This window comes from Dendrobates tinctorius, unplaced genomic scaffold, assembly GCF_039654945.1.
Source record: "Dendrobates tinctorius isolate UK_male_01 unplaced genomic scaffold, ASM3965494v1 ptg000014l, whole genome shotgun sequence".
Lineage (NCBI taxonomy): Eukaryota > Metazoa > Chordata > Amphibia > Anura > Dendrobatidae > Dendrobates > Dendrobates tinctorius.
Genome location: NW_027361682.1, coordinates 3,086,795 through 3,113,563, shown reverse-complemented (window position 1 = coordinate 3,113,563; position 26,769 = coordinate 3,086,795). Strand labels below are relative to the sequence as shown.

At 44.6% G+C, this 26,769-nt stretch overlaps 1 protein-coding gene across 4 annotated transcripts in view; it reads right to left on the bottom strand.

Moving 5' to 3' along the window:
• The window catches only part of LOC141073443 (uncharacterized), a 94,251-nt gene that overhangs the window by 25,864 nt on the left and 41,618 nt on the right, over window positions 1-26,769 (bottom strand). For 3 of the 4 annotated variants that reach the window (XM_073560693.1, XM_073560668.1, XM_073560676.1), the window contains exons 2-9: window positions 26,594-26,737; window positions 26,285-26,464; window positions 26,079-26,202; window positions 25,898-25,995; window positions 5,677-5,826; window positions 5,368-5,547; window positions 5,171-5,294; window positions 4,990-5,087 (exon numbers count right to left, since the gene is read on the bottom strand). In XM_073560693.1, coding sequence (XP_073416794.1) covers window positions 4,990-5,087; window positions 5,171-5,294; window positions 5,368-5,547; window positions 5,677-5,826; window positions 25,898-25,995; window positions 26,079-26,202; window positions 26,285-26,464; window positions 26,594-26,665 — 1,026 coding nt within the window. In that variant the 5' untranslated portion in view covers window positions 26,666-26,737. The remainder of the gene's footprint in view (window positions 1-4,989; window positions 5,088-5,170; window positions 5,295-5,367; window positions 5,548-5,676; window positions 5,827-25,897; window positions 25,996-26,078; window positions 26,203-26,284; window positions 26,465-26,593; window positions 26,738-26,769) is intronic. The other variant, XM_073560685.1, reaches the window with a different exon arrangement.

The window sequence follows — 26,769 nt, the reverse complement described above, 5'->3', positions numbered from 1 at the left end:
GCCAAATTGGCATGAAAAAATAATTGCAAATCTGCACTGCCCCATAGTATAACACTGGGCTGAGTGCTATCCATTAACCCCTTAAACGGAATCTGTCACCTATTTTTTCGTATATAAGATGCGGCCACCGACAATCAGGGGCTTATCTACAGCATTCTGCGCAGGCGCTGGACCTCTCTGACCTTTCCCGGCACCTGCGAACTGAAGTACTCTGCTCTTCCCTTAACATGGCAAAGCAGTGCGCCTGCGCTGAAGCTGTGACAAGAAGCAAAGAAGAGGACATCATCGCGACACCCATTGGACCCGGCCCCCTCTGGGTGAGTATAATATAACTTGTTTTTCTTCTCTTTCAGGTTACATCGGGGCTTATCTACAGCATTACAGAATGCTGTAGATAAGCCCCTGATGGCGGTACCGGCAGCTGATAGGCCAAAAATGGGGTGACAGACTCCCTTTAATGACTGAAGCTTTTTCCGGTTTTGCGTTTTAATTTTTCGCTCCCCTTCTTCCCAGAGCCATAACTTTATTTTTCTGTCAATATGGCCATGAGGGCTTATTTTATGCGGGACGAGTCGTACTTTTGAACAACATCATTGGTTTTACCATGTCGTGTACTCGAAAACGTGAAAAAAATTCCCAGTGCGGTGAAATTGCAAAAAGTGCAATCCTACACTTGTTTTTTTGTTTGGCTTTTTTTTGCTAGGTTCACTAAATGCTAAAGCTGACCTGCCATTATGATTCTCCAGGTCATTACGAGTTCATAGACACCAAACATGTCTAGGTGCTCTTTTATCTAAGTGATGAAAAAAAATTGCCCCATTTTCCGAGATCCATAGCGTCTCCATTTTTCGTGATCTGGGGTTAGGTGAGGGATTATTTTTTGCGCACTGAGCTGCCTTTTTAAGGATACCATGTATGTGCAGATACAATCTTTTGATCGCCCGTTATTGCATTTTAAAGCATTGTCGCGACGACCAAAAAACGTAATTCTGGCGTTTTTTTTTCCTGCTGCACCATTTAGCGATCAGGTTAATCCTTTTTTTTTATTGATAGATCGGGCGATTCTGAATGCGGCGATACCTAATACATGCATGTGTGATTTTTTTTTCTATTTTGAATGGGGCGAAAGAGGGGTGATTTAAACTATTACATTTTTTTCATATATTTTTAAAACAATTTTTTTTTTATTTTTTGGCATGCTTCTATAGTCTCCATGGGAGGCTAGAAGCATCCACTACTTGATCGGCTCTGCTACATATAGGTGATGAGCAGATCGCCTATATGTAGCAAAATTACAGCATTGCTATGAGCGACGACCACCGTGTGGCGCTCAAAGTAATGCCTCATCAACAACCATAGAGGTATCTAGGAAATACTCAGGTTATTATGGCAACAAAAACAGCTGACAACTCCCAGCTTTGATGCGGGGTCACCGCTGGAGCCCTCATCAAAGCGGGGGTACTGCCGTTGGACGTACTATCTTGTCCAATGACAGTAAGGGGTTAAAACCACACAGCACTCAGCCCTGTTATACCCCAGTCTGATAGTACCCTCACTCCTAGTCTCCCAATTCTAACCACCAGTCTCCATAACCAGAAAATTGTGAGAAGATCCAGACCCCATCTAATGTCTATGATCAGCTTTATCCTGTCATCTCCACCAGATATAAAACATACACTGAATGGCCACATTACTAGAGACACCCGTATAGTAACACGTACAGTCATGGCCAAAAGTTTAGAGAATGACACAAATATTATATTTTCACATGATCTGCTGCCCTCTGGCTTTTATGTGTGTTTGTCAGATGTTTTTATCACATACAGAAATATAATTGCAATCATATTATGAGTAACAAAAGGTTATATTGACAGTTAGAATGAGTTAATGCAGCAAGTCAATATTTGCAGTGTTGACCCTTCTTCAGGACCTCAGCAATTCTCCCTGGCATGCTCTCAATCAACTTCTGGATCAAATCCTGACTGATAGCAGTCCATTCTTGCAAAATCAATGCTTTTATTTTGTCTGAATTTGAAGGTTTTTGTTTGTCCACCCGTCTCTTGATGATTGACCACAAGTTCTCAATGGGATTAAGATCTGGGGAGTTTCCAGGCCATGGTCCCAAAATCTCTATGTTTTGTTCCCTGAGCCATTTAGTTATCACCTTTGCTTTATGGCAAGGTGCTCCATCATGTTGAAAAAGGCATTGTTGATCGCCAAACTGCTCTTGGACGGTTGGGAGAAGTGGCTCTCGGAGGACATTCTGGTACTATTCTTTATTCATGGCTGTGTTTTTAGGCAAGACTGAGAGAGAGCCCATTCCCTTGGCTGAGAAGCAACCCCACACATGAATGGTTTCAGGATGCTTGACAGTTGGCATGAGACAAGACTGGTGGTAGCGCTCACCTGGTCTTCTCCGAATAAGCCATTTTCCAGATGTCCCAAACAATCGAAAAAGGGATTCATCAGAGAAAATGACTTTACCCCAGTCCTCAGCAGTCCACTCCCTGTACCTCTTACAGAATATCAGTCTGTCCATGATGTTTTTTCTGCAGAGAAGTGGCTTCTTTGCTGCCCTCCTTGAGACCAGGCCTTGCTCCAAGAGTCTCCGCTTCACAGTGCGTGCAGATGCACTCACACCTGCCTGCTGCCATTCCTGAGCAAGCTCTGCACTGCTGGTAGCCCGATCCCGCAGCTGAAACACTTTTAAGAGACGGTCATGGCGCTTGCTGGTCTTTCTTGGGCACCCTGGAGCCTTTTTGGCAACAAGGGAACCTCTCTCCTTGAAGTTCTTGATGATGCGATAGATTGATGACTGAGGTGCAATCTTTCTAGCTGCGATACTCTTCCCTGTTAGGCCATTTTTGTGCAGTGCAATGATGACTGCACGTGTTTCTTTAGAGATAACCATGGTTAACAGAAGAGAAACAATGATGCCAAGCACCAGCCTCCTTTTAAAGAGTCCAGTGCTGTCATTCTTACTTAATCATGACAGATTGATCTCCAGCCCTGTCCTCATCAACACCCACACCTGTGTTAATGGAGCAATCACTGAAACGATGTTAGCTGGTCCTTTTAAGGCAGGGCTGCAATGATGATGAAATGTGTTTTGGGGGATAAAGTTAATTTTCTAGGCAAAAATTGACTTTGCAAGTAATTGCTGTTAAGCTGATCACTCTTTATAACATTCTGGAGTATATGCAAATTGCCATTAGAAAAAATGAAGCAGTAGACTTTGTAAAAATTAATATTTGTGTCATTCTCTAAACTTTTGGCCATGACTGTAGGATCTTCTTCCCCTTCAGAACCTCAGATATTAATCACGTCATGGATTGCACAAGGTGCTGAGATTGTTCCCCAGGAATACTGGCCCATGCCAACAGGATAGGTTCTTGTAGTTGCCGCAAATTAGATGAAGGTGCTGAGATGCTCTGAGCAACCAATTCTACCACGTCCCAGAGATGCTTTATAGGGTTAAGATCTGAGGACTGTGAAGGTGGAAAACAAGGAAAACTCACTGTCATATTCCTGGTGTAAAGGAACGAAAGATCCTGGCACCTCCTGAAGAGAATTGATGTGTGACATAAAGGTATATGTGTGATGCTGCAGGATATACTGTAATTACAGGACCCTGATGACTAGTACTGTAACTATATGGTTAATGCTATGGTTTATTGCAGTCACTTTTATGCAATAGTTAAGGACTGTAGGCAGCTGGGCAGGAGTTACAGAGGGTCAGCCCTGCAGCTGGGCAGGGGAGAGTTACAGAGGGTCATCCCTGCAGCTGGGCAGGAGAGTTACAGAGGGTCAGCCCTGCAGCTGGGCAGGGGAGAGTTACAGAGGGTCAGGCCGGCAGCTGGGCAGGGGAGTTACAGAGGGTCAGCCCTGCAGCTGGGCAGAGGAGAGTTACAGAGGGTCAGCCCTGCAGCTGGGCAGGAGAGTTACAGAGGGTCAGCCCTGCAGCTGGGCAGGAGAGTTACAGAGGGTCAGCCCTGCAGCTGGGCAGGGGAGAGTTACAGAGGGTCAGCCCTGCAGCTGGGCAGGGGAGAGTTACAGAGGGTCAGGCCGGCAGCTGGGCAGGGGAGAGTTACAGAGGGTCAGCCCTGCAGCTGGGCAGAGGAGAGTTACAGAGGGTCAGCCCTGCAGCTGGGCAGGGGAGAGTTACAGAGGGTCAGACCTGCAGCTGGGCAGGGGAAAGTTACAGAGGGTCAGCCTTGCAGCTGGGCAGGGGAAAGTTACAGAGGGTCAGCCCTGCAGCTGGGCAGGGGAAAGTTACAGAGGGTCAGTCCTGCAGCTGGGCAGGGGAGAGTTACAGAGGGTCAGCCCTGCAGCTGGGCAGGGGAGAGTTACAGAGGGTCAGCCCTGCAGCTGGGCAGGGGAGAGTTACAGAGGGTCAGCCCTGCAGCTGGGCACGGGAGAGTTACAGAGGGTCAGACCTGCAGCTGGGCACGGGAGAGTTACAGAGGGTCAGACCTGCAGCTGGGCACGGGAGAGTTACAGAGGGTCAGACCTGCAGCTGGGCAGGGGAAAGTTACAGAGGCTAAGCCCTGCAGCTGCCAGAGTCTTGGAATGGTTTCTAGGTGCTTCACTGAAATACAATTTTGTTTTATAAATTGTATATTGTATGTGGGTCTCTGTAGAGTGAGGTTGTGGCAGCATCTACTGCTGATTCTTAGCACTTGAGACATATTAGGTATGAAGAAAAATATGGAAGAGACCACTGGGTGCAGTGGAGTTCAGTTCTATGCTGAGAGATGAAGAAAGAAGTAGTTCATAGTAACTCAGATTGCTTAATCTTCCCATTCTGAAAATAGATCACTCCGATTTATGCTGCACTCTGCGATCCTGTATTTTCACATAATTTCAGATGTCTCTAATAAATTACCGTTCAGTGTATAATACTAGAGGATAAAACAACACTGAGCACAAGACCCTCACAGCCATCTACACAGCATAGTGGAGATCTCATGACACCTTCTCTCCATCTACCTGATGATCCTGAGGAACATTGGGATCTTCTTGTTTACAGTCCTGTGGAAGAAGAGGACGGGGACATCTCTCTGGTGTTGTCCTCTCACTGGATATAACTGGAGGAAACACATACAGGGACTGAATTCATTCTTTCCATACAGATAATTATAGGCCGTGTGTATTTAGTCCTGTCTATTACCTGGTGATGTGAGGGGCTGGGGAACCTCCATCATGACGTCCTTGTACAGATCTTTGTGTCCTTCTAAATACTCCCACTCCTCCATGGAGAAATAGATGGTGACATCCTGACACCTTATAGGAACCTGACACATACAATGATACCGTCATCACCCGATCCCTCCATAGCGTTACTGTATAATGTCCCAGCAGTGTCACCTCTCCAGTCAGCAGCTCAATCATCTTGTAGGTGAGTTCTAGGATCTTCTGGTCATTGATGTCCTCATGTATCAGGGGGTGAGGTGGAGGCCCCGTGATTGGGCTCAGGGGTCTTCCCCATCCCTCAGACACAGGGGCCTGACAGCGCTCACTAGGGGTCTTCTTCACTACTGTGTAATCCTGGTTATGGAGAGACACATTAATAAATCTCACTACAGACATTTCCAGAGTCCTCACCTCTCCAGTTATCTCCATCTGTTATTCCCATAGATAAGAATGACGTAATGTGACGTCATCAGAATCTCTCACCTCTCCAACAAGCCGGAAGAGGATCTCTAGGGTGAGGTGTAATATCCTCTCCGCCATCTTGTCCCTGTCCCTATCCATCCTTGTAGGGTCACTCAGGAGAATTCTCTTATATAGAAGATCTCCCCCGAGAGGATCCGATATTGTAGGGACCTGAATGGGGAGAAGAGGACGATGTAACATCATAAAGATCCCATGTAAGAAATCTCCGGAGCTGTTACCGGCTCCACATGATCATTACATCCACTACATATTTTATATATATATATATATATATATATATATATATATATATATATATATATATATATATATATATATATACATATACATATATACACATATACACACACACACACACACACACACACACAGTACAGGCCAAAAGTTTGGACACACCTCATTCAAAGAGTTTTCTTTATTTTCATGACTATGACAATTGTAGATTCACTTTGAAGGCATCGAAACTATGAATTAACACATGTGGAATTATATAATGCACAAAAAAGTGTGAAACAACTGAAAATATGTCTTATATTCTAGGTTGATTCTTTTGCTTTGATTGCTGCTTTGCACACTCTTGGTATTCTCTTGATGAGCTTCAAGAGGTAGTCACCGGAAATGGTTTTCACTTCACAGGTGTGCCCTGTCAGGTTTAGTAAGTGGGATTTCTTGCTTTATAAATGGGGTTGGGACCATCAGTTGTGTTGTGCAGATGTCTGGTGGATACACAGCTTATAGTCCTACTGAATAGATTGTTATAATTTGTATTATGGCAAGAAAAAAGCAGCTAAGTAAAGAAAAACGAGTGGCCATCGTTACTTTAAGAAATAAAAGCCAGTCAGTTCGAAAAATTGGGAAAACTTTGAAAGTGTCCAAAAGTGCAGTGGCAAAAACCATCAAGCGCTACAAAGAAACTGGCTCACATGAGGACCGCCCCAGGAAAGGAAGACCAAGAGTCACCTCTGCTGCGGAGGATAAGTTCATCCCAGTCACCAGCCTCAGAAATCGCAGGTTAACAGCAGCTCAGATTAGAGACCAGGTCAATGCCACACAGAGTTCTAGCAGCAGACACATCTCTACAACAACTGTTAAGAGGAGACTTTGTGCAGCAGGCCTTCATGGTAAAATAGCTGCTAGGAAATCACTGCTAAGGATAGGCAACAAGCAGAAGAGACTTGTATGGGCTAGAGAACACAAGGAATGGACATTAGACCAGTGGAAATCTGTGCTTTGATCTGAGGAGTCCAAATTTGAGATCTTTGGTTCCAACCACCGTGTCTTTGTGCGACGCAGAAAAGGTGAGCGGATGGACTCTACATGCCTGGTTCCCACAGTGAAGCATGGAGGAGGAGGTGTGATGGTGTGGGGGGTGCTTTGCTGGTGACACTGTTGGGGATTTATTCAAAACTGAAGGCATACTGAACCAGCATGGCTACCACAGCAGCTTGCAGCGGCATGCTATTCCATCCGGTTTGCGTTTAGTTGGACCATCATTTATTTTTTTCAACAGAAGAATGACCCCAAACACACCTCAAGGCTGTGTAAGGGTTATTTGACCAAGGAGGAGAGTGATGGGGTGCTACTCCAGATGACCTGGCCTCCACAGTCACCAGACCTGTACCCAATCGAGATGTTTGGGGTGAGCTGGACCGCAGAGTGAAGGCAAAAGGGCCAACAAGTGCTAAGCATCTCTGGGAACTCCTTCAAGACTGTTGGAAGACCATTTCCAGTGACTACCTCTTGAAGCTCATCAAGAGAATGCCAAGAGTGTGCAAAGCAGTAATCAAAGCAAAAGGTGGCTACTTTGAAGAATCTAGAATATAAGACATATTTTCAGATGTTTCACACTTTTTTATTAACTATATAATTCCAAAAAAAAAGCAGGCTCGAATCCGTCTGGAGTACCTACAAAGAGAAAAAAAACAAATGGGGGGCTGGCTATCTCGAATGCTTGGATCTACTATCTGGCGGCTCAGATTCAGCAACTGAAGGGATTGATCAGTGTGGTGCACTGGAGAAAAATGGTCGACTGGCAATTCAGAATAGCCCCTGGAGAGTACCAATGTATATGGTAGACGCCCGGGGAGGGGGAAACAAATTATCTCAAGCTCCAACTCTGGCCATGATCTATAAGGTTTGGGATAGAGGAAAGCACTTGTTGGGTGGTTCTGATTGCCCTTTGTTTACACCATTGTGGCATAATACTAGTCTTCTGGAATTTCAAACTTTAGAAGGGTGCTCTGATTGGGAGGTAAAGGGGGTGATGACGGTGGCACACATTCAGTCTAAAAATACATTAAAACATTTTGAACAACTGCACACTGAATTTGACATTCCCCATAGGTTTTATTACAGATTTTTACAGCTCGGGCATGCATATGCAGCTCAAATCAAATCTAAAGACCTTAGTATAGACCCTAATCCCTTGACAGTGTTGGTGGGTGGCTTGGGATCCAGAAGAGGACTGATTTCCTCCATCTATAGAATACTTCTCAATGCATTCCACGATAAGTACCCTCTTTGCACCAAAGCTAGATGGGAGGAGGATGTTGGCCAGCTCTCAGATGATCAATGAGACTGTGTGTTGAGTTGAGTGCCCTGTCTTTCGCTATCGGAGACCCAGAGATTATCGTAGGTGTATCTAATATATAGGAAATATAAAATGCCTGCGTTCTTGCACAAAATCACGACAAGGAGTGACTCATGCTGCCGCCGATGTAGCCTACCTGATGCACACCTCATGCATATGTTCTGGGAGTGTCCTCGGCTTGGACGGTTCTGGAATAATGTTCTGAATACGTTGGCAAGAGTTTATGGTACAAGACTGCTCCCTGATCCAAAGGTCTGTGTGCTGGGTATTATACCGGATGTTCCTGTGGAAGACCCGCTGGCAATTGGTATGGCTAGAATTCTATATATAGCACGAAAACTATTGCCTTGCATTGGACGGTGGAAGAGTTTATTAATAGAGTCAATAGTTCTATAAGGCTGGAAAAAGGAGTGTATATTAAAAGAAAAGCTATCGGAAAATTTGATAAAATCTGGAGCCCCTGGCTTAACACCCCGGGTCTGCCATCCCAAATTTTGCTGGAGAATCTGTTCCCTATGCTTCGTTAATTATGGTACCCCTTATCCGCTCTTGGTTCCATATGGTCTCTTGCTTTATGAATAGGTTTCATGAATATGTCTATTGCTCATTTTGTACTATGTGCATGACTGTACATAGTTCTATGCTGTACAAGTCCTATCTTGTTTCATATCGTCCCCCTGAAAAATTACATTTATAGGTCACATTCTAAGGGACCCACGGTTACATTAGTTATAATTTGATAATGGGGGGGTTGTGTATAAGAGGTATGTCTCAAATCTGTATGTTAAAACTGTGTGTGCCTTGTCTCAATTTTGTAAGTTAAAACTGTTTAATAAAAATAATCTGATTTAAAAAAATTAAATAATTCAACATGTGTTAATTCATAGTTTTGATGCCTTCAGAGTGAATCTACAATTTTCATAGTCATGAAAGTAAAGAAAACTCCTTGAATGAGAAGGTATGTCCAAACTTTTGGTCTGTACTGTGTGTTTGTGTGTATGATTATATACAGGGCTGTGGAGTCGGAGTCGTGGAGTCAGTTTTGGTTGGAGTCGGAGTCAGTAGAAATGTACCGACTCCGACTTTAAAAAAAAAAAATGTATTAATATTTCATAATTGAACTTTCATATAAATTTTATAAATGTTACTCAAATATATATGTTCTATCAAACTATGAACAACAATGATAAGCAGTTCTGCTGGAGATAGAGACATTTCTTACTGCTTGTGTGTCACTGTTCTCCACTGCCCTTATCTAATCTTATACTTGGTTAACCTCATGAGGCCCCAACCCCCCTACTTACAATGTATGAAACTGAAAGTGAAAATGTGTAGCAAATTCTTAGTAGTAAAGCTCCTCCTCTAGACTAGATCATACTAGGTGTGCGGCTTCCAAACATCTCACAGCTGCCTGCTACTCAGAAGAGGAAGACCGTAAGAAGTATTATCCTTTCAACAAACTTTACATCAGTTAACTGTGAGTACATGAGGAATAATAACAGTATTACTGACCACTATATCAGTTGTACGACCTGGCAATAATTTTGTACAATTGTTTTTAGGAAAACAATTGTCATTTGGATTGTGAATGCAGAATTAAAAACCTGAGAATGTCAAAGAAGCATCACATTAAATCAGCTGTATTTGAACATTTCACCATCACTCAAGATAGAAAACATTATGTCTGTCAGTGTATGACAAATGATCCAGACGAAAACAAATGCTGTGAAGCCAAGATGAGTGCATATTCAGGCAAAGATAAAAATGCTCCTACCAGAGCTTCTAATCTAAAGAGACATTTACAGCGCTTTCATCCAGAAGTACTGAAAGCAGTGGATGAGAAAGACTGCATCCAAACCAATGAACCAGTGCCCAGCTCTTCCAGCCAAACAAAGGAGCAGAGGACTTTGCAGCCATCAGTTGCAAGATATTTTGTCAGTGACAAACTTACTGTGACAATGACAGTAGATACATTTAAAAACCAGATCATAGAGCTTCTTGTAAAGGATAGTGTGCCTATTTCATTATTTTCACGACCAGCTTTTATGTGTCTGAATGGGGAAATGGCCCGCAAGCTTGGTGTTTCTCTGGAGAGAGAGAGTATTAGAAAATTAGTAATCGAAGAAGCTTTTAAACAAAAGGAAGAACTTAAAAAAACTCTCAAGGGACGCTTTCTGTTTCTTAAAATGGATGCCTGCACACGTCACAGAGTGAACTATTTTGCCATCAATGTCCGATTTGTTTGTGACAAAAATGAAATAGTTACCAAGACATTGGCAGTAAAAGACACCAAAGCTCATCACACCAGTGAGTTTCTCCAGGTCTTGGTGGAAAAGGTTCTGCAAGACTATGAACTTAAAAAAGAGCAAGTTCTTTCTGTCGTAACTGACAATGCTTCAAATATAAGTACTATTAAGCTAATGAATGAGAGTAATGATGGTGACCAGCAGCTAGAACATTCTGGGTCCACAGACACAGAAATGTTTGAAATAGAGGAACACAGTATTGTAACTGAGGAGCAAACTGAAGTTGCTTCAGATGAACAGCAATATGATAGTTTAGATAATCTTGTTGAAACTGTGTCAATATGTTCTTTCATTCATCACATGCGCTGTGTTGTGCATACGCTACAGCTGGCTATAAGAGACAGTCTGCAAGAAGGACATGCTGCTGCACTGATTGGCAAGGTGAGAAAATTGGCTACTGTTGCCAGAACCCCTAAAGTTGACTCAATTTTGAAGAGACGTGCTGGAAAAGGGGCAATTATTGATCAAGCCACACGATGGGGCAGTACTTACTTAATGATTCAGCGCTTGGTTGAACTGAAAACCTTTCTTGTAGACATGGCTAACCCTCAACTGACGCTAAATGAAAGTCAGTGGAATCAGGTGACTGAGCTGGAAAAATTGCTAGAGCACCCATTTACAGTGACTAAAAAATTACAAGCAGAGGACTTAACTCCAGGTATTTTCTTAAAGGAGTGGAAGAACCTGATGTTTCGCCTGTCCCAAAGAGGAGGGTTAATTGCAAGTGGCATTGCTACATCAATGAAACGGAGAGAGGAGCTACTATTACAAAATAACATTCTTTTGGCAGCTGTTTATGTAGACCCAATGCATCGGATTCTTCTAGATGATCAAAAGCTAAGTAAAGAAAAAGAAGCTCTGTTTTAAATAGCAGTAAGGATGAAAGGGTTGCAGAACAGTCAGGAGGAACAAAAAGAATTTGGTTGTCCTGCCACATCTTCACCCTCATCATCAACTGATGAAGAATTTAATTTCGAAAAATATTTGGATCACAAGGACCGTGCAAAGCGTTCCCACATAGAAGAAGAGTCATCCCCATCAAGGAACACAGCCAGTACATTTCAGCAGAATTTTTCATGTGCACTAAAAGAAATTGAGAAATTTGACCGTTCATCAAAAATAACAGTGCAACAAGCGATTCCTCTGTATCCTGACATTGTCAGAGATGTTGCCCGAGTGGTTACTGCTTTGCCACCAACACAAGTTAGTGTAGAGAGGTTGTTCTCTGCTCTCAAAATAATTAGATCAGATTTGAGGGCATCCATGAAGGAGGAGCTGACAGAGGCAATACTTTTTCTGAGGACAAATTTATAGATTTCTTCTTATTAACTGCATAAAAGTGTTTATTGCATATTTACTTACAGTTTATAAAAGTTTATAAAAGTTATTTGCTATATTCTAATAAATGTAGTTTTTGCTCTAAGTGGTCTGATTACTTATATGATGGTGAGAAACTGAATAAGCACGATGTTTAATATTTTACAACAGTAAATTTGTTGTTATGAATTGGCCATTTATGAAGGAGTCGGAGCCTGATAAAATCCAGGAGTCGGAGCCGCAACTGTGGCTTACCGACTCCACAGCCCTGATTATTATAAAATATATATATATATATATATATATATATATATATATATATATATATATATATATATATATATATATATATATATATATATATATATATATATATTTTCCACAATTCCCAGGACCGAAACGTCGCTGTATGGGCAACTAGCCAGATGGGCTAATAATAAATAGCACTTTGACTGGAACTCTTTTGGTGTGCTGCTTTCATCTTGAGGACTATTTTTGAGGTTTGGTATATGCCTGGAAGGCGTGCACCCGTATTGTGTGTTTATTTTTTGTGCTGCTTTTTCCCTTTTTTCACTGAGGAAGTTAGCTTCAGTGATATGAACCTAAGTGCTGCGAGGAGTTAATCGTCCATGTTAAGGTCTAGGTTTTTTGTGAACAGGTAAAGAGCGGGTGAGAGACTGTTAACAATATCTGCACCTAGATTGGGGTGTAGAAAGTAAATAGTCAACCTTCGGAATCATTCAGTGTTTAGTGTGCCTGGAGACGAGAGCTCCAGAGCTGGGTTTTATGGTAAAGAGAGCTGAACATTGTTGTTTACCCTGAGCGGGCACAGATCCCCGCAGCCACAAAACATATAGCACAGGTTATCTTTTGTTTTCCTATTATGCCAGAAAGGCTGTGTTTAGTTTTGCTGAACTTTGCACTGGTTTGTCCTGTACGTTTTAAATAATCCAACAGAAGACGAGAAACGCTTCTGTATCTATCTCTGTGAGCAGCCAAGTGAGCCAATCGACCGCAATATATCTATATACAGTGCCTTGCAAAAGTATTCGGCCCCCTGGAACTTTTCAACCTTTTCCCACATATCATGCTTCAAACAAAGATACCAAATGTAAATTTTTGGTGAGGAAGCAACAAGTGGAACACAATTGTTAAGTTGAACGAAATTTATTGGTTATTTTAAATTTTTGTGGAAATGCAAGAACTGAAAAGTAGGGTATGCAATATTATTCGGCCCCTTTACTTTCAGTGCAGCAATCGTGTCACTCTGAATGATCCAAGGTTGTCCTAAATGACTAATGACGATAAATATAATCCACCTGTGTGTAATCAAGTCTCCGTATAAATGCACCTGCTCTGTGATAGTCTCAGGGTTCTGTTTGAAGAACAGAGAGCATCATGAAGACCAAGGAACACAACAGGCAGGTCCGTGATACTGTTGTGGAGTAGTTTAAAGCCAGATTTGGATACAAAATGATTTCCAAACTTTAAACATCCCAAGGAGCATTGTGCAAGCGATCATATTGAAATGGAGTATCATACCACTGCAAATCTACCAAGACCCGGCCGTCCCTCTAAACTTTCATCTCAAACAAGGAGAAGACTGATCAGAGATGCAGCCAAGTGCCCATGATCACTCTGGATGAACTGCAGAGATCTACAGCTGAGGTGGGACAGTCTGTCCATAGGACAACAATCAGTCGTACACTGCACAAATCTGGCCTTTATGGAAGAGTGGCAAGAAGAAAGCCATTTCTCAAAGGTATCCATAAAAAGTGTCGTTTAAAGTTTGCAACAAGCCACCTGGGAGACACACCAAACATGTGGAAGGTGCTCTGGTCAGATGAAACCAAAATCAAACTTTTTGGCAACAATGCCAAACGATATCTTTGGCGTAAAGGCAACACAGCTCATCACCCTAAACACACCATCCCCACTGTCAAACATGGTGGTGGTAGCATCATGGTTTGGTCCTGCTTTTCTTCAGCAGGGACAGGGTAGATGGTTAAAATTGATGAGAAGATGGATGGAGCCAAATACAGGACCATTCTTGAAAAAAACCTCTTGGGAGTCTGCAAAAGACCTGAGACTGGGACGGAGATTTGTCTTCCAACAAGACAATGATCCTAAACGTAAAGCAAAATCTACAATGGAGTGGTTCACAAATAAACATATCAAGGTGTTAGAATGGCCAAGTCAATGTCCAGACCTGAATCCAATTAAGAATCTGTGGAAAGAGCTGAAAACCTCACTGAGCTCGAGCTGTTTGCCAAGGAAGAATGGGCAAGAATTTCAGTCTCTCGATGTACAAAACTGATAGAGACATACCCCAAGTGATGTGCAGCTGTAATCGTTAAAGGGGCCGAATAATATTGCACGCCCCACTTTTCAGTTTTTGAACTTTCACAAAAATTTAAAATAACCAATACGTTTCTTTCAACTTTACAATTGTGTCCCACTTGTTGTTGATTCTTCACCAAAAATTAAAATTTGGTATCTTTATGTTTGAAGCACGATATGTGGGAAGAGTTCCAGGGGGCTGAATACTTTCGCAAGGTGTGTGTATATATATACACACACACACATTATATATATATATTTTCATTCTTCAGGGAGAAGGAATCCGTGCTATTCCGAAACTAGTTGGAAGTTTGGCTCACGCACCACTATGTAACTAGGCATCACATGACTGCACGCGTCACGTGACCCGAAGGTCCTGTCAGGCACACACCACGCTGAATGCGTGTGCCTGCATCCTGCAACGCGGCGGGCGTGATTGCCGCCGCTTGACATCGCTAACTCTGGTGAGCGTTCAGCATCTACATTTATTTCCCCGCTTCTACGTCATCTACATTGGGCTTGCTGTTATCTGAGGATTACCGGACGTTTGCCGATATACAGAGCTGGGACTCATCTGTTTGCTTCTAATAGCCGGGAGTCTACTCAAGCTGAACACATGCTATTGGCTTCTACCTATTCACTTTTCAGTGCCACCGCTCAAAAGACCACTTGCAGTGGTGAACTATCAGGCAATTGTAACCGCACTCCTCTTTAGAGGTATTTCATATATTGGAGTTAATCTTGGACCACATTTAACCCCTTCACTACCAAGGGTGGTTTGCACGTTAACTCCCGGGCCAATTTTTACAATTCTGACCACTGTCCTTTTATGAGGCCATAACTCTGGAACGCTTCCATGGATCCCGGTGATTCTGACATTGTTCTCTTGTGACATACTTATTGTACTTCATGTTAGTGGTAAAATTTCATTCATATAACTTGCGTTTATTTGTGAAAAAAAACGGAAATCTGGCGAAAATTTCGCAATTTTCCAACTTTGAATTTTTATGCCCTTAAATCACAGAGATACGGCACACAAAAAACTTGATAAGTAACATTTCCCACATGTTTACTTTACATCAGCACAATTTTGGAACCAAAATTTTTTTTTTTTGTTAGGAAGTTATAAGGGTTAAAAGTTGACCAGCAATTTCTCATTTTTGCAACACCATTTTATTTTCACGGACCACATCACATTTGAAGCCACTTTGAGGGGTCTATATGATAGAAAATACCCAAAAGTGACACCATTCTAAAAACTGCATCCCTTAAGGTGCTCAAAACCACATTCAAGAAGTTTATTAACCCTTTAGGTGCATCACAGGAATTTTTTGAATATTTAAAAAAAAAAAATGAACATTTATATTTTTTTCACAAAAAAAATACTTCAGGTTCAATTTTTTTTATTTTACCAAGGGTAACAGAAGAAATTGGACTGCAAAAGTTATTGTGCAATTTGTCCTGAGTACGCTGATACCTGATATGTGGGGGGGGAACCACTGTTTCGGCGCATGGCAGACCTCAGCAGGGAAGGAGCGCCATTTGACTTTTTCAACGCAAAATTGGCTGGAATTCAGATTGGACGCCATGTCGCGTTTGGAGAGCCCCTGATGTATCTAAACAGTGGAAACCCCCCACAAGTGACCCCATTTTGGAAACTAGACCCCCCCAAGGAACTTATCTAGATATGTGGTGAGAGCTTTGAACCCACAAGGGCTTCACAGGAGTTTATAACGTACAGCGGTACAATTAAAAAATCATTTTTTCCACAAAAATGATCTTTTCACCCCCAATTTTTATTTTCCTAAGGGTAACAGGACCCTAAAAGTTATTGTGCAATTTGTCCTGAGTACGCTGATACCCCATATGTGGGTGTAAACGACTATTTGGGCGCATGGCAGAGCTCAGAAGGGAAGCAGCGCCATTTGACTTTTTTGGCTGGAATTGAGATCGGACACCATGTCGCGATTTGAAAACCCCTGATGTACCAAAACAGAGGAAACCCCCCACAAATGACACCATTTTGGAAACTAGACCCCCCAAGGAACTTATCTAGATGTGTGGTGAGAACTTTGAACCCCCCCAGTGCGTCACAGAAGTTTATAATACCTGGGCGTGAAAATAAAAAAAATCGTATTTTTTCCACAAACATGATCTTTTAGTCACCAATTTTTTTTTATTTTCCCAATGGTGCCAGGAGAAATTGGACCCCAAAAGTTGTTGTCCAATTTGTCCTGAGTACGCTGATACCTCATATGTGGGAGAAAACTACTGTATGGGCACACGTCAGGGCTCGGAAGGGAAGTAGTGACGTTTTGGAATGCAGACTTTGATGGAATGGTCTGAGGGTGTCATGTTGCTTTTGGAGAGCCCCTGATGTGCCTAAACAGTGGAAACCCCCCAGAAGTGACCCCATTTTGGAAACTAGATCCCCCAAGGAACTTATCTAGATGTGTGGTGAGTACTTTGAACCCCCAAGTGATTCACAGAAGTTTATAACGCCCGGGCGTGGAAATAAAAAAATAATTTATTTTTTTCCACAAAAATGATATTTTTGCCCCCAATTTTTCATTTTCCTAAGGGTAACAGGAGAAATTGGACCCCTAAAGTTGTTTTGCAATTTGTCCTGAGTAGGTTGATACCCTATATGTGGGGGTAAAACACTGTTTGGGAGCATGGCAGAGCTTGGAAGGGAAGGAGCACCATTTGACTTTTTCAACGCAGAATTGGCCGGAATTGAGATCCGACGCCATGTTGCGTTTGGAGAGCCCCTGATGTGCCCAAACAGTGGAAACCCCCAATTCTAACTCAAACCCGAACCCCAACACACCCCTAACCCTAATCTCAGCCCTAACCCTAGCCCTAATGGGAAAATGGGGAAAAATAATAAAATTAAAAGAAAATGTATTTATTTCCAACTAAGGGGGTGATAACGGGGGGTTTGATTTACTATTTATGGCGGTTTTTATGTTTGGCAGCTGTCGCACGCTAAAAGACGCTTTTTATTGTAAAAACGGTAATTAGACCTACCGGTAATTGTGTTTCCAGGAATCCATCCTGACAGCACATTGGAGGACGTCCTTCTCATCCGTAGTGGGACAGGAAACCACGAGAGTTTAAAAGGATCCTCCCCTTCCCATCCCTCAGTGATTTCACAAAGTAACACCTCTGGATGGATGCAAACAGATTTTATTTAAACAAACATTCTCCATACACATGTTACATCACAGTTGTATGAAAAGTATTATCGGGAGGGATCTAACAGTGCTGTCAGGATGGATTCCTGGAAACACAATTACCGGTAGGTCTAATTACCGTTTTCCAGGTCACCACCTGACAGCACATTGGAGTAGTACCAAAGAATATTGGTCCTAGGGCGGGACTACTGCATGGAGTACCTTTCTCCCAAATGCCAGCTGTGTGGATGCTATGTCTAGTTTATAGTGTTTGGAGAAAGTACTAAGACTAGACCAAGATGCTGCCCTGCAAATCTGCTCCGCCGAGGCGCCCCCCCCTTTCTGCCCATGAAGCGGCCATGGCCCTGGTTGAGTGGGCTCTAAGGTTCCCCGGGGGATTTTGACCCTGTGATTTGTAGGCTATGCTAATAGTGGACCTAATCCACCTTGCTATTGTCGATTTTGAGGCTTTTTTCCCTTTATTAGGACCTCTTAACTGGACAAAAAGATTACTATCCTGTCTCCAGGGTCTGGTTGCATCCAGGTACCTGAGCACAGTTTCCTTTACGTCCAAGCTATGGTAGCTTTTTTCCCTGCTATTTTTGGGGGACTGGAAAAAGGAAGGAAGTACTACTTCCTGATTCATGTTGGAGTTTGAGATGACTTTGGGTAGGAAGGCCGGGTCAAGTCTTAAGACTAACCGGTCACTGAACACCTGTAAGTAGGGATCCTGGGTTGATAAGGCCTGCAATTCTCCTAACCTCTTGGCTGAGGTGATTGCCACTAAGAAGGCTGTTTTAAGAGAGAGATTACAAATATTTATCTCTGTCCCTATTTGATATGGCCGTCTGCAAAGCGTATTGAGGACTAGGTTAAGGTCCCAAGGTGGTATGCTGTTCCTAATTAGGGGTTTAAGCCTTTGCACCGCTCTCGAGAACCAGGCTACCCATGGGTGTGATGATAGGGCTGTGTCATAGAATACACTCAAGGCTGATATTTGTACTCTCAGAGTACTGGGTCTAAGGCCTTTCCTGAACCCTTCCTGTAAGAAGTTGAGTATTTTCGGGATGTCAGGCTGGTCAGTTCCAACAGTCTCCTCCCCACAAAAGCTGCAGAATTTCTTCCAGATTTTATTATATATTGCCGCGGTCACGGGTTTTCTACTTGCTTGTACAGTAGAAATGACTTCGTCAGATAGACCTCTTGCCCTTAGGACCTGCAGCTCAGGATCCAGGCTGACAACTGGAAAGCTTCCGGTTTTTGATGCAGAACCGGACCCTGATGGAGGTCTTTCCTTCTTGGTAGAAAAATGGGTTCCTCGCCCGCTAGCTTCCTGAGTAGGGGAAACCAGCTTCTTCTTGGCCAGTAGGGAACTATCAATATAACGCTGGCTCTGTCCTCGCAGATTTTTCTGAGGACCCGTGGAATGAGGGCTAGGGGCGGGAAGGCATACAACAGACCCCTGCTCCAAGACTGTGATAGGGCATCTATTCCTGCCGGATTTCCCAGGGGGTTCAGGGAGTAGAAGGTCGTAAGCTTTGCGTTCTTTGTCCGTGAACAGGTCTACCGCTGGTTGTCCCCAACGATCGCACAGGCTGCTGAACACATCGTCGTTGAGCTCCCAGTCCGTTGCTGTTACCCTTCTCCTGCTGAGGAAGTCCGCGATCTGGTTCCGAGAGCCCTCCAGATGTACGGCCGAGATTGAGAGGACTTCCCTCTCTGCCCATCCGAAAATCTGATCTGCTAAGGCCTGAAGTGTGGGATGTCTTGGTCCGCCTTGATGGCGGAGAAAGGCTACTGTTGTGGTGTTGTCTGACAGGACTTTGACGTGTTTGTTTCTCACGTGGGGCCTGGCGACGAGCAGCACCTTCCAGACCGCATGTAGTTCTCTGACGTTGGAGGATCTTCTGCTGTCCTCTGGACTCCATTGCCCCTGGTAATACTTTCCCGCGACGTGTCCGCCCCAGCCGAATAGAATTGCGTCCGTCGTCACTACAACCTCCGGGGACTGAGCCCATGAGACACCCCTTTTTAGGTTTCTCGGAATGGTCCACCATAGAAGCGATCTTCTGGCTCGGAGGGTTAACCGTATCTTGCTGTCCAGAGAAGTCTGCCTTCTGTCCCAGGATGTTAGAATCGCGTGTTTTAGGTCGCGGGAGTGGAACTGACTCCATCTGACACAGGAAATGCCAGAAGTCATCAGCCCCAGGATCCTCATTGCATCTCTGACCAATACCTTATTTCTCGAGAACTGACGAATTTTCTTCGGCATTGAAGTCTGTTTCTCGGCTGGTAGATACGACATCTTTTTCTGAGTCTAACATGACCCCCAGGAATTTTACTCTGGGTTTGGGTATGAGATCTGATTTTGCCCAATTTATTATCCATCCTAAACTCTGCAGCGTGGAGATTGAGGATTGTCAGTTGATCCTGAGCTGGGCTGCTGAATCGGCTATAAATAGGAAGTCGTCTAAGTATGGGACCACCGTGATATTTCGGGCCCTTAGGTAGGCCACCACCTCTATTATTACTTTTGTAAAGGCCCTCGGGGCCGATGCTAGGCCGAAGGGCAGGCAACGAAACTGATAGTGGTATATTGCGCCATCTTTTTCGACCGCAAACCTGAGGTATCTCTGGTGATCCGGGTGGATAGGGACATGATGATATGCGTTTTTTAGATCCAAAGTGCACATTACCACATCCCTTCCCAGAAGGGGAATCGTGGATCTTATTGATTCCATTTTGAAGCGCCTGTAAGACACCCATTTGTTCAGAGGTTTTAGGTTTATTATTGTTCGGGTTTCCCCCGAGGGTTTTTTTTTATTGCAAAGAGACTCGAGTAGTGTCCTCTGCCTTCCTCCTGGGCGGGGACCGGAGTAATTGCTTCCATGTCTAGGAGATCTTGGATGTCCAACCACATTGGGGAAGCTGCACTGAGGCGTGAACTGGTCACCAGAAACCTGTTCGGGGGCAGGGAGCTGAATTCTATTTTGTACCCCTTTGAGATGACCTGTAATACCCAGGGGCTGGAGGTGACCTTTTGCCACTCTCCCGGGAACTTGAGTAATCGCCCCCCTACTCTGGTGGCGTCATTTCCTCCGGGAGCTGGACCTTGGGCCGGAAAAGATGTATCTCTATTCCTATTTCTACCTTCGCCTCCTTTGGGGTAGCTCCATCTACCCGTTTTACCTTTCCCCCTGTAGTCCGCTCTCTGGTTGTAACGGGGCCTACGAAAGGGCTGGTATCTTTTACGCTTCTCCTCAGGGAAACCCTTTTTTTCATCCGACGCTTTCTCTAAAATGTCGTCGAGCACGGGCCAGAAGACCCTGCCCCCCGAGAAAGGAATTGAGCAGAGTTTATTTTTTGACTGCATGTCGCCTGTCAAATTCTTCAACCAGATAGCTCTTCTGGCTGTGTTGGACAGGGACTGGCTTCTGGCCGAGAACCTAACTGATTCTGCTGAGGCGTCGGCCAAGAATCCCGTAGCCAACTTAAGCAAGGGGAGTGATTTTAGGATTGTTTCCCTCGGGGTTCTGTCTGACAGATGCTCCTCTAGGTCATCTATCCACAGATGCATGGAGCGTGCTACCGATGTCGCGGCTATATTTGTCTTTATGACCGCTGCTGAGCTTTCCCAGGCCCTTTTTAAGAGCCCGTCTGCCTTCCGATCTAGGGGTTCCTTCAAGCTTGAGGAATCCTCAAACGGAATTGCCGTTTTCTTTGATACTTTAGCTACTGGAATATCAATTTTAGGGATCTCTTCTCAGACTTTAACCTCCTCAGGGTCGAATGGTAGACGCAACCTAAAGTCCCTGGGAATAGTTAATCTCTTCTCTGCCTCCTCCCACTCCTCCAGTATCATTGCCCGTATGTGGGTGTTTACTGGGAAGACCATCGAAGTCTGGGAGCGTAATCCCCCAAACATTTCGTCCTGTATTGAGAGGGAAGGAGGGGGTTCCTCAATCTGCATAGTCTGCCGAACCGCTCCCAATAGTTCGTCCGTATCCCCAGACGAAAACAAGTATTTTCTCCCCTTTTCTGGGTGTTCTCTAGTCTCCTCTTCCTCTGCGTCAGAGTCGGACAGAATGCCTTCCGATGACGTATCAGACTCCCTCTGTCTTTTCCTGGATGGCTGGGGGTTCGCCTGCGGGGCCTGGGAGGTGGCTAGGCCGGATACCGAGGCCTGCACTTCCTCCCTAATTATTGCTCTCATATTAGACATAAACGTAAGCTGCTCTTCCCCCATTATACGCTTTGTACATGCATCACAAAGGGTCTTCCGCCACGTGTCCTTTAGCTTTTTAGAGCAGACCGGACACTTCTTATCCTTCCGTTTAGGCTCCTTTTCCTCAGAGGTAGAGGTTCCCCCCTAGAACATATAAAATACGGGTTCTATGGGCTTTATTCTTACGGGGCCCTCCAGTGACCTCTTCAGAGGTTACTCACGTGACCCTGGCACTCTGCTCCTGCTTCCGTCTTTGCCTGGTCCTCCATGCTGGTGGTGATGGAAGTCGCTGATTGCTGAGGAGACACATACATGTGAGTGGTGACGGGCTCCCCTTGTCACCTTCCCTGTGGAGCAGAGCTGCATACCGCCTCTATTGCCGCTGCCGCTCCAATCTCCAGACGCCTGCCCCTCCTGATGGGACGATGCCGCCGCGGTGTGCTCAGTACCGGGCGGTCACTGCCTTAGGTGTCCTGACAGAGGCGCGGACGGAAGTACTGCGTCCGGTCGGCAGTGACGCGCGCACCGGAAGTGACGTGCCCCCGGCCTCTGGCCTGTCCTCCGGTGGGGCGGGCGGCTGACGCGCGCCTGCTACTGCGCGCTCCCGCCCTCCGGACACAACGGCGTCACCCGGCGGTAGCTGTAGATCGACCACTTGCGGGCTCTGGAACCCCAGTGGCGGTCTGCGGTGGTGGCGTCCAGCGTCGAGAGCCCCCGTCAGGGGGAAGCGACCCCGCGTCCGGGAGCAGCGCTACACCGGAGAAGCTGAGGGACCCTACATCGGGTTTCAGCCGCAGATCTTATCGGGTAGGAAGGGTGAGGCTGAGCCCCCCCGATCCTGACCATCTGCATGGAACGGCCCGGATCCTCTCTCGTCGTTCCCATCCGCAGTGGGACAGGAAAAACACTGAGGGATGGGAAGGGGAGGAACCTTTTAAACTCTCGTGGTTTCCTGTCCCACTACGGATGAGAAGGACGTCCTCCAATGTGCTGTCAGGTGGTGACCTGGAAAATAGTTTTTGCATCACCACATATTGAGAGCTATAATTTTTCCGTATTTTGACCCACTGAGTCATGTGAGGTCTTATTTTTTGCGGGACGAGTTGACGTTTTTATTGGTACTATTTTCGGGCACGTGACATTTTTTGATCGCTTTTTATTCCGATTTTTGGGACGCAGAATGAACAAAAACCAGCCTTTCATGAATTTCTTTTGGGGGGTGCGTTTACACCATTCCGCGTGCGGTAAAATTGATAAAAAGGTTTTATTCTTCGGGTCGGGTGGTTACAGCGATACCTCATTTATGTCGTTTTTTTATGGTTTGGCGGTTTTATGCAATGAAAACTATTTTATATAAAAAAAATTATTTTTGCGTCGCTTTATTCTGCGAGCTATAACTTTATTTTTTCGCTGATGACGCTGTACAGCGGCTCGTTTTTTGCGGGACATGTTGACGTTTTCAGCGGTACCATGGATATTTATATGCGTCTTTTTGATCGCACGATATTGCACTTTTTGTTCGGCGCTATGATAAATCATTTTTTGCTTCGTTTTTATTTTTTAATTTTTAAGGGGTTCGCTAAAGGGGTTAACTAATGGGACAGTTTTATAGGGCGGGTCGTTACGGTGATACCAAATATGTGTACTTTTATTGTTTTGTTTTTTTTATTTCCAAAAAATGAATTTGGGAATAATTTTTTTCTAATGTAGCAATTTTTAAAAAATTATTTTTACCACTTTTTTTTTTTTTAAAACTTTCTTAGGTTGTCCCAGGGGGGACATCACTGTCCTGTGACAGATCGCTGATCTGTCACATCACAGATCACTGTGACAGATCAGCAATCTGTCACAGGCACTGCTGCAGGCTTCCTCATGCCTGCGCTCTGCGGGCAGTGAGGAAGGCAGCTTCCTGCAGGCCCCCGGGAGGTCCCCGCCGCCATATTGGATCCGGGGACCTGCAGGAAAGGAGCCTCCCGCAGCAGCGCTGCACATTGCGCTGCTGTGGGGGGCTCAGGGAAGCACGGAGGGAGCCCCCTTCCTGCCGATGCTTCCCTTTAACCCCCGGTACACCGCGATCGTGTTTGATCACGGTGTACAAGGGGTTAACATGTCGGGGGCGGTCCGTGACCGCCCCTGACACATTGTGCCGGGTGTCAGCTATGATAATTAGCTGACACCCGGCCAGGATCAGCGGCGCTCACCACGTGGGCGCCGCTTATCGCTATGACGTACTATCCCGTCCATGGTAATTAGGGCCCAGGGCATATGGACGGAATATTACGTCCAATGAAGGAAAGGGGTTAAAGCACTTTTATTATTTATGGTTCCTCCATTATATTTGATTTTATTCACATTAGCACAGTTATTTCAGGAGCTGTTTTTAAATATTGGAGCGCAACCCTGTCATTGTTATTTTTTTATTCTCACTGGGTAATTTGGCTACGTATAACCACATTTAATACATCTGTCCTTTTTTCTTTGTAATTTGAATAATCAAACTTCACTTTTATTATCTTCTTAGCATCTAAATGCTTATGAGTTTACTGCATCAACAATACAGGTAAATATTTTTATTTTGATTTTTACTTTTATTGATTCACAGCGCGAGTATTATTTGTATGATTATTTAATTTTATCCCTTGTAGTGTGGGGATTTTTACTTGCTGAATCAATTCTATACACTAGCGCTGCTGGTTTATTTTGTTTTGTACTATTTAATTTACAAATAGACCCTTGGGTGCTGTTAGGGTTCAGTTGCAGATTGAGAGTTGTAGAAAGAAGTCTTTTAACATCATTGAGATTACTCAATATTTCCATTCTTAAGTCTAATCTCTCAGATTTATGTCTACTAAGTTTCAGGTGCGAGTGTGAAAGTGTCTCTAAAGGGCCTGTCACACTAGCTAGCGATATCGCTGTCTGATACTTACCTCCGACCGGCTCCCCCGCTGATTATCGCTGATCGCACGAGAACGTCCTGGACTGTTTCTCGTCGTCAGCTTCCTGTGGCGCTTCCTGCTGTGACGACGAGCGACGCGTGGAGCCGGGCGGGAGGACGCAGGATCGCCTGGTGTGACAGGTAAGTAGCGACCCCCGTCCCCAGCGATGTCGCTGGTGAGATCTGCCTGTGTGGCAGCTCACTAGCGACCACTTAGCGATGGACCAGCGATCCTGACCGCGTCATATCGCTGGTCGGGATCGCTGGTACATCGCTAAGTGTGACAGTACCTTAAGGCTGTGTGCCCATGTAGCGATTTTTAAGCGTTTTTGCGGCGATTTTCGGCGCGAAAATGCTTAAAAATCGTGTACAGAACGCCCCTCATGCATTCCTATGGCATTCCGCACATGCTGTGCTAATGCTGCGCTTTTTTCCGTGGCAGAATCGCATCGCGGAAAAAAAAAAAAAAAAAAAAAAAAAAAAAAAAATCGCAGCATGCTCATTCTTTTGTGCGGAATCGCAAAGAATTGACGCAATTCCGCACCCATAGGAATGCATGAGAATCGCTTACCTTCCGCATGTGGCTATGCCCACCATGCGGTAAGTTAAGCGTCTCATGTGCGGTTGGTACCCACGGTGTGGAGGAGAGGAGACTGTCCTCCAGGCCCTGGGTACCATACCCCTGTAAAAAAAAAGAATAAAAAATAAAAAAAAAAAAAAAAAAAATAAAAAATCGGGGTAAATTTACCTTCCGGCGTCCTGCACTGCATTCCCGGCCTAAGCGTTCCCAGTAATGCCTTGCGGCAAGGCCCTGTAATGACATGGTCTCACGAGATCGCTATAGAAACGCGAGACTACGTCATCACAGGTCTCGCAAGCCATTACTGGGAACGCTGAGGCCCGGGAAGGAAGCGCGGGACGCCGGAAGGTAAATATACCCCGATTTTTTTAATTTTTTTTTTAAGCATTTTAACATTCTTTCTTTTACTATTGAGGCCGCATAGGCAGCCTCAATAGTAAAAACCTGGTCACACTTGTCAAACACGTGGTTGTCAAACCAACCTGTCAATCACTTTCCAAGCGATGCTTCAAATCGCTTGGAAAGTGCTTGAATATCGCACACGAAAATCGCGGTAAAATCACGTGGAAAAAAAAGCGCGATTTCTGGGAAGGAGTCCGGTTTTTAGTGAGCGCTTTAAAACGCTACGTGGGCACATAGCCTTACAGTGTATTCAGTGTATAATACTGCTGGATGAAACAAGACTGAGCACAAGACCTTCACAGCTTCTACACATCATAGGAGAGATATCATGACACCTTCTCCCCATCTACCTGATGATCCTGAGGAACAATGGGATCTTCTTGTTTACAGTCCTGTGGAAGAAGAGGACGGGGACATCTCTCTGGTGTTGTCCTCTCACTGGATAGATCTGGAGGAAACACATACAGGGACTGAATTCATTCTTTACATACAGATAATTATAGGCCGTGTGTATGTAGTCTTGTCTATTACCTGGTGATGTGAGGGGCTGGTGAACCTCCATCATGACATCCTTGTACAGATCTTTGTGTCCTTCTAAATACTCCCACTCCTCCATGGAGAAATAGATGGTGACATCCTGACACCTTATAGGAACCTGACACATACAATGATACCGTCATCACCCGATCCCTCCATAGCGTTACTGTATAATGTCCCAGCATTCCCAGCGGTGTCACCTCTCCAGTCAGCAGCTCAATCATCTTGTAGGTGAGTTCTAGGATCTTCTGGTCATTGATGTCCTCATGTATCAGGGGGTGAGGTGGAGGCCCCGTGATTGGGCTCAGGGGTGTTTCCCATCCCTCAGACACAGGGTCCTGACAGCGCTCCCTAGAGGTCTTCTTCACTACTGTGTAATCCTGGTTATGGAGAGACACATTAATAAACTTCACTACAGACATTTCCAGAGTCCTCACCTCTCCAGTTCTGTCCATCTGTTATTCCCATAGATAAGAATGATGTAATGTGACGTCATCAGAATCGCTCACCTCTCCAGTAAGCCGGAAGAGGATCTCTAGGGTGAGGTGTAATATCCTCTCCGCCATCTTGTCCTTATCCATCCTTGTAGGGTCACTCAGGAGAATTCTCTTATATAGAAGATCTCCGCTGAGAGGATCCGATATTGTAGAGACCTGAATGGGGAGAAGATGATGATGTAACATCA